The sequence below is a fragment of the Octodon degus genome, unplaced genomic scaffold (genome assembly GCF_000260255.1).
Source record: "Octodon degus isolate 3935 unplaced genomic scaffold, OctDeg1.0 scaffold00034, whole genome shotgun sequence".
Lineage (NCBI taxonomy): Eukaryota > Metazoa > Chordata > Mammalia > Rodentia > Octodontidae > Octodon > Octodon degus.
This window is the reverse complement of record NW_004524610.1, coordinates 8,568,085-8,580,271: the sequence shown is the minus strand read 5'-3', so window position 1 is coordinate 8,580,271 and position 12,187 is coordinate 8,568,085. Positions and strand designations below refer to the sequence as shown.

At 47.3% G+C, this 12,187-nt stretch overlaps 1 protein-coding gene across 2 annotated transcripts in view; it reads right to left on the bottom strand.

Moving 5' to 3' along the window:
- Nucleotides 1–482: 482 nt before the first annotated feature.
- Nucleotides 483–12,187, bottom strand: part of Trmt11 (tRNA methyltransferase 11 homolog) — a 58,157-nt gene continuing 46,452 nt past the window's right edge. For both annotated transcript variants that reach the window (XM_023714298.1, XM_023714299.1), the window contains 2 exons: nucleotides 4,509–4,630; nucleotides 483–1,179 (listed from right to left, as the gene is read on the bottom strand). In XM_023714298.1, the coding sequence (XP_023570066.1) occupies nucleotides 1,158–1,179; nucleotides 4,509–4,630 (144 nt within the window). In that variant the 3' untranslated portion in view covers nucleotides 483–1,157. The remainder of the gene's footprint in view (nucleotides 1,180–4,508; nucleotides 4,631–12,187) is intronic.

Sequence of the window (12,187 nt, the reverse complement as noted above, 5' to 3'; positions counted from 1 at the left end):
GCTTTGTTCTTGCCTCTGCGCCACGTGGGACTGCACTGATGGCTCCGCACTTCGCCTTGAGCCAGTTTAGCTGTGACAGTGCACAGTGGTTGCTTTAAGGTGCAGAGCTGGGTGGTCAGGACACCCACAGGGAACAGGGAGAAGGAAAGAGGCAAACATTTATTGGGGACTCAGTTTTGATCTGTTTTGTATTTTAAACCATGTCAACTTATTGCCTATTCAGAAAATTTAAGTTAAAAATTTTAAAACAGACCATACAAGTTTATAGCACACAGAGGAAGCATGAAGGAGATGTGTGTGAGACTTTATAGGGGGAAACACGGACAAAGAAAGGGCTTCAGGAATGGAGAGAAATAATACACACCAAAGGAAAGCTTTTCCATTCATTTAGGATTTATTGTAGCCACCCCGCACCCTCTTGCCCACCTCAGCCCCTCAGCCCTCACCCAAAAAGCGGTACTGTCATCTTGTGCTTTGTTTTTACTTGTTTTATTTTTTTAAGTGCCAGTTTGGGATGCTGAGCATAATTTGTTTAACAATTGAACAAAAATCAGTTTAGTCCAAGATTTTACAGCTTTTTAGCCTAAGAGACACACTACTTATTCACCTTTGTGTCCACAATCCCCAGTAGTTGGGGCAGAGTAGGCAAACATGGAAGGAGAAGCAGACAAGGGGTAATGGAGGGAGATAGCCCAGGAGGAAAGATGATAAGCAAGGGCTAGAGGACTCCACCCTGCCCTCCTCCTTATCCTCATCATAAAATGTGTCGCTGAGACGACAGGTGAAAAGCTGTCCAACATGGCAGTTGATAAAAAACTGATTGCTCCTGATAGGCACCTCAGAAGAGAGGGGATAGGAAAGCACCAAGCTGTGTCTTGCAGGGAAGACTTCATGTCTCAGAAGACATCGTAGCAGTCCCAAGACAAAGTCCTGAAACAGACAGCACAAGTCATTTTTTATTTATGACAGATACCCTGAGGTTGACCAGCAAATGATCCTTGATGTATCTGGCTCCCATTTCAGAATCATGACACTTCAGCAGCTCATTTGTCTTGGCGTGGAGAAGCAGCTCCCTGAGACAGTGTTTGTTTTTCCTTGGAGATAAGGACAGACACAAGCTGGCAACTCACCATCTTCATTTTCATCAGCTTGCTGTTTCACAGGTCTACACCATCAGCTCTGTGAGAAAAATGAAATCAATAAAAATCATCGCCCTCACTGCAGGAGGCTGACACAAGACTTTCCTGCACTGGAACAAGTGTCTATCAGTCAGTACAGGGACGGTGTCTGCTGCATTCATTCAGAAAGTCTTTCTTGCAGCATAAATGGGAAGCCAGGGTGGCTGTGTAGGTGGAGAAGCTGGGCTCTGCTGAGGTGGTATCACTTGGCTTCAGGCAGCCAAGAGTTTGTGGCACCCAACTCAGGAGAGGTCATTAGCTTCCCCTGGTCTCCTAGAGCCAGTGAGAAAAGAGATTCAAGCAACGGCAGAGCCACTGAGTCCCTCCCTGCAGGGAGAAGTCAAGCACTTCGGCCTCAAACACCACTTTGAAAGAAGTTAAACCTTCCGTAAGAGTCCACGGAGTTTCTGCAGGATGGAGTCCAGGTTTTCCAGGCATGTCAGCTTCCATCATCTCTTCCTCAACTCCCTTTATTGGCACTAACACATTTAGCTCCAGCTTTAAGACTACTCAAATTGTGTTTCTCCAAGCCCTGTCTCCCCAGCCCATAATTCCCAAGGCCCCAAGCCTCTTGTGTCTGGCTTGGTCTCACCTTTCTTTTTTCCTTGGGAACCCACCTACCACAATAAAGAGGCTTCTTCTTGGATTGAGGAAGCTACACTGAAAATGAAAATAAAGTTCTTCTCCCAGGCATGGTGTCACATGCCTATAATCCCAGAACTTGGGAGGCTGAGGCAGGAGGATCATTGTGAGTTTGAGACCAGCCTGGGCTACAAAGTGAGCTCAAGGCTAGCCTGAGCTGCTAGTGAGGCCCTGTCTCAAAAAGACAAATAAAAGTAAGGGCCTTCTGTTTTCAGGTTTTTGTTCTGCTTCACTAAAACTCAAAAAGAAACAAATTAATAAATGCAAAAGCCAACACTATAATTTCCCTGCAAAAGACTAAATGTCAAGGGAGCTGTCTTTGCTTCTTTCCTCATTGCTGAGACAAAATACCCCAACATCCACAAGTTAAAGGAGGAACAGCTCACAGTGTGTAAAGATTTCAGTCTCTAATTGGCTGGCTCTAAGGCAGGGCAGCATGGGAGAGGGGCATCACAAAGGAGAAAGAGTTCATGGCAGGCAGAAGGCAGCAAAGCAAGCCAGAAACCTCAGCAGCTTCTTTCTGCCCCTTTTAGACTCTGAATTTATTCCTGAATCCAAGAAGCCTCTTTATCATGGTAGGTGGGTTCCCAAGGAAAGAAGAAAGGTGAGACCCAGCCAGACAAGGGGGCTGGGGGCCTGGCCTACTGGGGTTGCTAAAATCAGTGGACTGACTTAGTAGCAAGCAGTCACACAGCCTTAACCCCAGCGTCACACTCCCTAGATCCAGCCTCCTCTGTCAAAGCCCCACCTGTGACCAAATGAGGCTTTGGGGGGGCATCTAGACACAGCCATAACAGGAGTTCATGACACTCCTGACAGTATTTGTGCGTGAAGTTTTTACCCAGCCAGCTGAATTCAAATTAGCAGGAGCTTCAGCAAGGGCTTTGCTGGTCTGCAGCAGGAAGGAGGCAGCCTCAGCACTGCCAAGTGCACCAGGATACATAAGAAGGGGGCAGGAGAAATCAGGATTTTTGGAGGCCAGCATTTCTTAATAAATGAAAAATCAAATGAAACCTTAGATTTAATTAAAATGTTCCCCATATTCTGGCCCATCCAGTAATTTTATGTTGCTGTCCAAAAGCTATTAGGTAGTTATTTAAATAAAAGAAAGGAAGGGGAAGTATTTTTAATTTTAAAGAATAAGTAGGGGAAAGGAGCTCCACCATAGTTTTCCACATGCTGAGTCCAAACGTAGTGGCCTATTTTTTTCTGGAGTGGATTTTTCTTAGTGACAACTAGCAGCACTTCTCAGTTCCCTCAAGACCTGGCCAATGATGTAACATATCCACTTTATACAGGAAGTAAGCCCCAGCCCTCCCCGTGGGAGAAGGAGAGGCCACCCCAAAGCCAGTGCTGCTCTGCATGGCTTCGAGGCTGCAGCGGACAAGTTTCTCCATTTGGTAATTCCAGCATGAGTTTCTTTTAATAAACTTGGGATGGCCTCATCTGGTCTCATGAGCATTTAATCATGTCATTTCTCTTTGCCAAACACACATACCAAATGGGGGCAAAAACTGCCACAGAATGGGCCACATACCTGGCCAGGGTGGAGTCTCCTGCGGCTCACACAAGCGATTGTTGTCTGGTTTTGACAGGGTTTGGATCTCCAATGGCCCCTAAAGGGCAGTGCTGCCTGCCCGAAGTCCTGTGAGAGAGGAGGTCAGGCCTGACCGGGTGGGGTGGGGTCGGGGAGGTCATGGGGGCGTGGCCTTGAGGGAAGAGTGGAGCCCTGGCCCCTCCCTCTCAGTCTGTACTTCCTTGTAAGGTGAAAGTTGAAAGGTGAAAGATTTCCTCCACCATGTGCTTTCCAGCCACAATGGATTGCCTCATGGCAGGCTCAAAGCAAAATGGCCAAGCCACTATGGGCTGAAATCTCTACATCTATGAACCAGACTAAATCTTGCTTTCTTTTGATTTTTCTGAAGTATTTTGTCACAGCAATGGAAAGCTGACAAACCGAGTATTCAGCATGCAATAGTAATAGTTTGCAGTGCCGTTCTTGTCCCATGGGCTCTTCCTGGTCAGAACATCCACAGGAAGCCCATCCTCTTTCCACCATCTTCCAACCCAGTGTGCATCGTTCCATCAGCCAATCCCCAACCTCCTCATCCCTGTTCCTTTACTGTTCTGTTGCTCTCGATTCCTTCAATCGCTGCTCTCTAATCTAGATGACATCAACCTCCTGACCACCATTCCAACCTTCTCTTCTCCATCTCCTCCCTCTCCTTCTTCTTCTCCCTTGCTTCCTTTTCCTCCTCCTTCTCCCTCTTCTTGAGCCTCCTCTTCCTTTTTCTCTTCTTCCCTCACTTCCCCCTCCTTCTCCTTCCTCTCCTTCTGCTCCTTTCTTCTCCTCTCTTCCTTTTCTCCTCCCCCTCCTTCCTTCTTTATGCTCTTCTTTTATGCCTACTTCCTCTTTCTCTACTTCCCCTTTCATCTTTTCTCTTCTTCTCTTCTGTGTCACTGGCTATCAGACCCAGAGCCTTGCGCCTACTCGGCGAGCTCTCTGGCCCTGAGCTGCATCTCCAGCCCCAGCCATCCTGCCTCTACTACAAACCACTGCTACCAGAATGATGAACCAAGTGGTGCTGGGGCAAAGGCAGTGGAGACCCTGAGGCAGCTCCCCTTTCTCCCCCTAGGGTGCTCAGACAGAATCCAGCCAGACACTCCCGCCCCACTCTCCGGCCTTACCTTACTGACATCAGCTCACAGGTCACAGAGCTGGATGCAGGTCCCTCCCACACAGCCACGCTCCTCATAGGCCCTTGCTCTGCCCCCTGCCTCTTCTGTCCAGGGAGGAATCTGAAGCAGCCCTAGGAATGGAAACATGGAGCCTCGGGAGCCACGTTATTCACCAATCACCCACTTGGCATTACTGAATCCACAGCAGTCCTCTCCTGCCTTCTCCGCCCTTCAGAACTCACTTCAAGGCCATATGACATGAGCATTTAATTATTCACTAAGCTGTACTTATACTTTACACATTCTTCTGTTTAAAGAATGTAGCTTACAACAAAGTTATTGAAACCTGAAAATTAAAAATTAATAAGTCAAGTTCTTCTTCCAGTTCCAGGCACTTGGCAGCTACAATTTACAATGCAGTTATGGGCAAGTCCAAGAATCACACCACGTACAACCAGTCCCAAAAATGGCACAGAAATGGCATCAAGAAACCTTGGTCACAAAGCTACAAATCCCTGAAGGGGGTAGATCTCAAGTTCCTTAGAAACATGCCAAGAAGCACAAGAAGGGCTTCAAAAAGATGCAAGCAAACAGTGCCAAGGCCATTAGTGCACACACCGAGGCTATCAAGACCCTTGTCAAGCCCAAGGAGGTTAAGCCCAAGATCATCCCAAAGGGAGTAAACCGCAGGATTGCTTGACTTGCCTATGTTGCCCACCCCAAGCCTGAGAAGCATATCTGTGCCTACACTGCCAAGGGTCACAGGCCTAGCTGGCCAAAGGCCCAGGCTCCAGCCAAGGCCCAGGCTCCAACTTCTGCTCTGGCCCAGGCCCCCAAGGTGCCCAGGCCCCCGTGAAGGCTCCACAGTAAAAGCCTCTTATCTGCTGATGTAAAAACAGAAGGACTGGTGTGACCCCTGGGGTGCCATCTGGGGGGGGGCTGGTGTCCTCCTGTGCTCTTTGTACAAATAAACCTGAGGAAGGATTTAGAAAAAAAAAAAAAAATTAACAAGTCAATTCAGCCAGCCTCTCCAGGAAGCACCCAGGCAGGCTGGCCTGCCCCCCGCAACTCCTGCAGGGCCTGTGCCTCATGGCAGCAGAGACACCTCCAGGATCCCCAAGCCAGCAGCCGCTCAAGGCTCCGCTCCTCTCTGGAGCAGGGATCCTGGTAACTTTGCTTTGACTCTCCACACCTAGCACCAGGGCCCAGTGCTCCACCGTGGACTCGATATCTGCCGAGCAAGTGAATCAATGCATGGATTGGCTCCCGCGGCTCCACAGCTGCCTCCCAGGGCTGGTCCAGATTTTTCCCTGGATTACTCCTCAACCTCCTGGTCTACCTCAAATACAACATCCTGCATGCCATTGCCCAAATCACTTTTCTGAAACATCATACCCTTGTCTCAAAACTTCAGTCTCACGCCCACTTGATATTATCTAGAGCTCATCCTACAAGTTCCTCGGGTTGGCACTCAGGGCCCTTCACAATTTCATGCCAGCCTTCCTTTGGAAAAGTCCTCCTACCACACATGTTGCTTCCCAGCACAGCTGCCCCAGTGTGACTCTGTCTCCTGGGCTGCATTCGCACCACCCCACATCTGAACAGTCACCACACACATGTGCACGTGTGTGCATGTACGCACACACACCAGAGTGTGGTTCTTTACTCTGTCCACTTTCCTGAGTCATTTTCATTCCTCAGGCACCACGTCTTCTGTGACATCTTCATTAGATGGTCCGCTCTAAAGGACCCCTCCAAACGCCGTTGAGGGTCCCGCTGCTCGCTGTACGCAGTGGTCTCACCTCCCCACATACACTGCAAGTTCATTTGGTTATTTGGACCCAAGTGTGGGTCTCCCATGACCATCTACCAATCACTAAGAGACGAGCTTTGGAACGTGCATTATAGAAAAGTACAGTAGTATGTACAGGTCATACTGAGGAACAATAGTTGCCACTGAAATAAAATAGGACGAAAATTTCAACAACACTTAGAACACAGAGGAAAATGTAAGGAGAATGAGAACATTAATAAATCAACTGTAGTACTGATTTTCCTGTCTTAACAGCAACAACAAAACCTACCAGGCAGAGTGATCCTTTCTGTCCCTCCTGGGTGCTGCTTGGGGGACACCTCTCAGCCCGAGACGGAAGTTATTAATCTCCAATCGTCTGGGTTAAAACCCACCCACAAAAGGACTGAAGCGCCTGACACAGGATGAAATGCTGCTCTATTCCAAGCTGCCCATGGAGCAGCCTGCTGGGCCTTTGTGAAAAGAAGCTTGCCAGGGGACAGAGAGGACACATGAGCACATCTGGAAAGCTCAGAAGTCCCAGATGCCTGTGGACAGGAGCGAGCCTGGACAGTCACCACACAGCCTGACCATCAGCCCAGGCTTTGGTTGAGTGGCTTTTGCAATAAAGTGCATACCATCATCATACGGAACGTTCTAGAAGCCCAAACACATGGCGTAATCACTGCAAGGGCCAAGGCAGTGTGCCCGGCGTCAAGGGATGCAGATGCAAGGGAACAGGAACACTGCAACCCGAGAAAGCGTCAATAACAGTGACGAACGGCCAATAGCTCCAAGAGGGGGACAGAGCTCTGAGTGATCAGGCTGCCAGGCATGGGCAGAGTGACAGCCTTGTGGTGGGTGTGATCTGTCCCTGGCCACAAGGCACCAGGTTGGCTTTGGGAAGGGGTCACCAGTCTGGCACCAGAGTCATGGATCCCCTGTGTGCTGCCTCTAACGCGGGATGTTTCGTGTCTGCAGAGATGGATCAGGAGCCATGGTGCTGACCTGTGTGGAGTGACTTACTGAGGAGCCTGGCTCTAGGGCTCAACAGAAAGTGAGTCTGGACAAGCCCACAGGGAGCTGAAAACCTCGCTAGTCATCCACAGCCACATCTGGCCCCACCGTCTACCAGCATGAGGGCCACCTTAACCTACTGGCATGAGGTCTTCTGAGGGCAGGCAAAGTAGCAGTCATCAGCAACACCCCAGCAGCCAGGGACCATAGCAAGATTTACAGAGGAGGGTGTCAGGCAGGGCTGCGCCCTGAGTGCTGCCTGGCAACCAAACCAACCACATCCTTTCAACTGCATCCCTGGCCCAATCTCACATGACAGAGCAGCCTGCTGAGACACCCCCAGCCTGCAGCGTAACACAAGCCCTGGCTAAAGCCCGCAAGCACTTCAGCTCCCCACAAGGCATCCTTTATGAGCTGAGGATTCCAGCAAGTGGGGACCTTCGTATGTGGCTGTAGAGTGAGAGATTTTTTCCACCAGAGGGATACCTCCCACTTTTTCATGAAAATGCCAGGTGCCACTGGGGCTAAACCTGCTGCTGTTCTGCTTTGCTTTTCAGTTTTGGTGCTGGGAGTTGAAGGGGTTCTCTGTGCCACATCCCCAGAGCTTACTTTTTGTTTTGAGACAGGGTCTCACTAACTAGCTACATTGCCAGCCAGGGCTCTCAAACTTGTGATTCCTCCTGCCCCTGCCTCGCTCAGAGTGCTGGGATTGCAGACGTGCACCACCATGCTTGGCTAGCCCACTTCGCTTCTGCCATAATCGTTCTTCCTGACAGACAAGGCTTCTAGGGCCCCTTCTACAGAGGGAGTCATGAGTCTGCCTGATCCACCCCACATGGGGGTCGGGCTCAGGTGTGGCACGTCAACAAGAGCCCAAGAGAATGGGAACCTGATTCTCAGCAGGGAGGGGCCTGGCTGACTCAGGAGTGTTGGGGTCCAAAACTCCATGGCAACGCTCCCTTTCCCAGCAGCTCCAATCTGCTAGACCATCCATCCCAGGAGATTCCATTGCTGGAAAGGGACCCTGGGACATACGACCTCTATGATACTAGCCCTGCCAGGCACCCCGCACCCTGAGAGAATGAGGCAGGAAGATTCCAAATTCAAGCCCAATCTGGGCAATTTAGCAAAACCCTGTCTCGAGACTAGAAAAGGGTTGAGATGTAGCTCAGTGCAAAGGCTCTGGATTTAATCCCCAGTATTGAAAAAAACAACTGAAAAAGGGATGCTGGCACTTTCCTACACGGGATTCTTTCTGGTTGGGAGAATACACATTGGCACTCGTGGGGCAGAAGTTATGCTGAGGACTGTGCATCTTCAGGTAGACCCTGAAACCCGCCAGCACCTTCGCTGGCAGTGCCCACACACTTCCTCCATATCCCCTTAGTTGGGCCACAAAGGCCCGGCCTCTCCCAGGAAGCGCGTCTCCATCAGTATGGTCTTCACTATGAGAACTGTGTGAAACTGCACGGCTTGAGATGTCGCCCTCTGATGGACTAACAAGGTACTGGGCAGCTTTGTGGAACTCCCGCAGCCTGGACAGCAGCAGACACCATCAGTACTTCCTTCTACTCATGTCCCAGAGAGGCCTGGACAGGCTCCATCACAAAGCAGAGACCTTGAGCTTAGAGAGTGCAAATGTCTTCTCTACGCTCGCTCGGAGAATGCCTTTTCCTCTGCGGGGACACACGGTCTCCCAAGGCCGAATGCAAACTTGACTTACACTCTGGCAGTCGGGGCAGGCGCTCACTTCCCTCCAAGGGCACTCACTTCACAGACATCCCAGCTCTCAGAGCAGCCTGTGGCCAGCAGGGAGAGCCGCGGCCTCACTAGAAAGCATTCAGAAATGAGGCCATCAATGAAGAACTGGCGTGGGGCACACGACTTCTACTGTTTGCACTGAATGGCGATAAAGACGTGTGCTGAAATGAGCCCACAATTTGTACACATATTAAGAGACAGTGACAGACTTCCAACATTCGCCAATACCAACTCTGACCACTGAGATCCATCTCAGCAACTTATTTTTTTTACTGCATTTAGTACAGGATCTACAGGGTCTCAGTACATAGATCAGATAACGATCCTCCATGGGGGCTGGTGAGATGGCTCAGTGGTCTAAAGCACCTACTTAGAACAAGTTTAGCAAAAACACAGGGACCGCGGTTCAATCCCCAGTACCACATGCCAGCCAGCCCCGCCCCCTGGTGGGCTGAGCTGGCCACACACACACATAAATAAATAAATAAAAATTAAAAAAAAAAAAAAAAAAAGATAACGATCCTCCTATTTACAGCCTCCCAAGAGCTGGGGTTACAGATGAGCGTCACCATGCCCAGTCTCAGTCAGCATCTCAGCATGCCCTGGAGGCCAGGCTAGCACATCACACTGGGGATCGAACTCCCGGCCCCTGCATCTGCCTAAGCAGGGGCTTTAATCTGCTGAGCTATTTGGCTGGCCCTCAGCAGAAATATTTGGATATCCACTAAAGCACAATTCCAGTATTGCTTCCATTTCCAACGTTTATTTTCTCCTTTGCCTGCTTTTCTCTTTCTGTCAGATCAGCTCGCTGCACACGTAAGCCCAGCTAATCTTCAGTTGGATGTGACCCCAAACAGAGGTCTTGCGATGCGCCTTCAGGAGGGCAAGGAAGGCTTGAATGAAGGGGAGATTTCAAAGTCACAGATTAAAATGTCAAAGTAGATTCCCTTCGAGGCGCTTCAGTTTGGCACGACTGCAACATGACTATCTTAGTAGGACCTTTCACATTCTAGAACAAAACTATACTACGCACATCCTAAAAGCCCAAGAAATAGAGCGAGCAGATGTAAGGGAAGCTGGCTTATCTGAACATTCATCTATTAAGCCTCACTTTTGTCCCATGACCTGGGCTTAAGACACTCCCATGATCATTAAAGCTCCATCCTAAGAGCCTGTCCACAATGGCTTCTGCAGGCAGGGTGGGAGCCAAATGCCAGGTTGCCCTCTGCTACGTCCAAATGTCAGTGTGCATTTCCCACACAGAGAAACACATGTACATCCCGAGGCAGCCCTCTTTTAAGGGAATAGAGCCGGCTTCTCTAGATTTTTTCCACCCCCAAAGGACAGACAGGAATGTGCTGCCTCTCTGATTCTATGGCTAGATAGAATCCCAGATATGTTTATCATTCCATTATAATTCTTTACACTCTAGACCTTATGTTCTCAAACCACTCTGTTTTGGAGAAGATCTCAGTGTTTTAGTAAAGTACAAACACCATCAGGCTAGTGTTATTGTGTCCATGTGTATGTTCTGGATTAAGGCACTTTTTTTGTTTAGATTACAAACCACATTATTCGATAAATATCTGAGAAAAATGGGAGTGGGTGAGTTGGAAATGAAAGCTAAACTCCACTTACTCTATGAATATAATTCTCCTAAGAAAAAAGATTCTTACAAGTGTTTAGTTTTCTAAATAACTCTGTAATGGACCAAAACCATATTCTTGAGGAAAAGAGCCAAGGTTTTTATTTTGGTGTAACTTAGACTCCTTTGGTCAAACAGGTCAACAAGGAGGTCATCAATCTCTTTGGCAAGAGCCATCCCCACCGCCCTGCCCTGCACGGGTAAATCTACTTATGCCCGGCTTATCTATACCCCCCCCCCCAATCAGGTTAGCTCTGCAGAGCTTTCTCAAGGGAGATTTATTAGAATGGCACAGAAAGATCATTTCGCCAAAACAAGATCACCTTCAGTTTTTAATAAAGAAACATTATGTTTTATTTTCTATCCCCTTGGAAAGCAATACTTGGTGGTATTTCCAGCACAACATTTCAGCAGCTATTCTTATACCAGGCAACCCCGACTTCTTGTTCAGGAGACAAGTCTGCTTGCACAGGCATCTTGATAGCACAACCTTAACATCTGATTTCCTGATGTTAAATCTTAACATAATCTACGCTGCTTCCTAATCTACACTAAGTATGAAATACATTACCTCTAAAGCTATTTCTACATCTCAAACTTCCACATTTTCTCCCCAAACAAATCTCGCTTTCTCCGAGATGCAGGGCAATTCTCTTTTTTAAAAAACATAACTTTATTGAGAAACAAATAGCAATGAGACAGTTTCAAAACCAATTAGTGGGACAGTTTCAATAATTAATACATTGCATACTGTTGTCTTTGTAGTAGTTAAGTCATAGTACAAGACGCAGACATGATATCCCGTCCAAACACTATCAGTACAAATCTATCTTCTCATTGAATGAAGAGAAAGTAGCTATATATCTATCCTATCTTGTATATACAGATACAAAATGGTCCTTCATTTGTATCCCTTTTTTATGTTTAATTTTATCAGAGATGGGTATTCCATTGTCATTTAAATATAGTAGGTGCATGTTTGCTAAGTATAAAATTCAAAGAGGACAGATCTTTTCTTTCAGTCCTGTAGTTAGTCTAGTTTTTTACACACTTGGTCCTTTTTTTTCTTTCTAATGTAGAATAAGGTGCTATTTAATTTTGTTCTTCCATCACTAATATTTTTTAGGTATATGCTTTAATGATTTTTTTTCTTTACAATAAGTTTTGGATAAATTTCATTTTTGTGTATCTTGATATGGTTTTATTTAAATTTCTTATGCAAAAGGTTCATTTTTCTTGGAAATATGGTATTATAAGTTGAACAAAATTCAGAAATTTTAAATCTTTAAATATTTATTGCCCACTCCTTTCTACTTTGAGAATTCTAATTATATGAATATAAGTTTCTTGGTTTTGACACAGTGAACTATTATGACTGATCTGTAAATTCTTTCATTTTTATTTTGGACAATTTTTATTGCTATATTCAATTATGTTTGTAAATAATTTATTTTCAATTTATAATCTATTCAA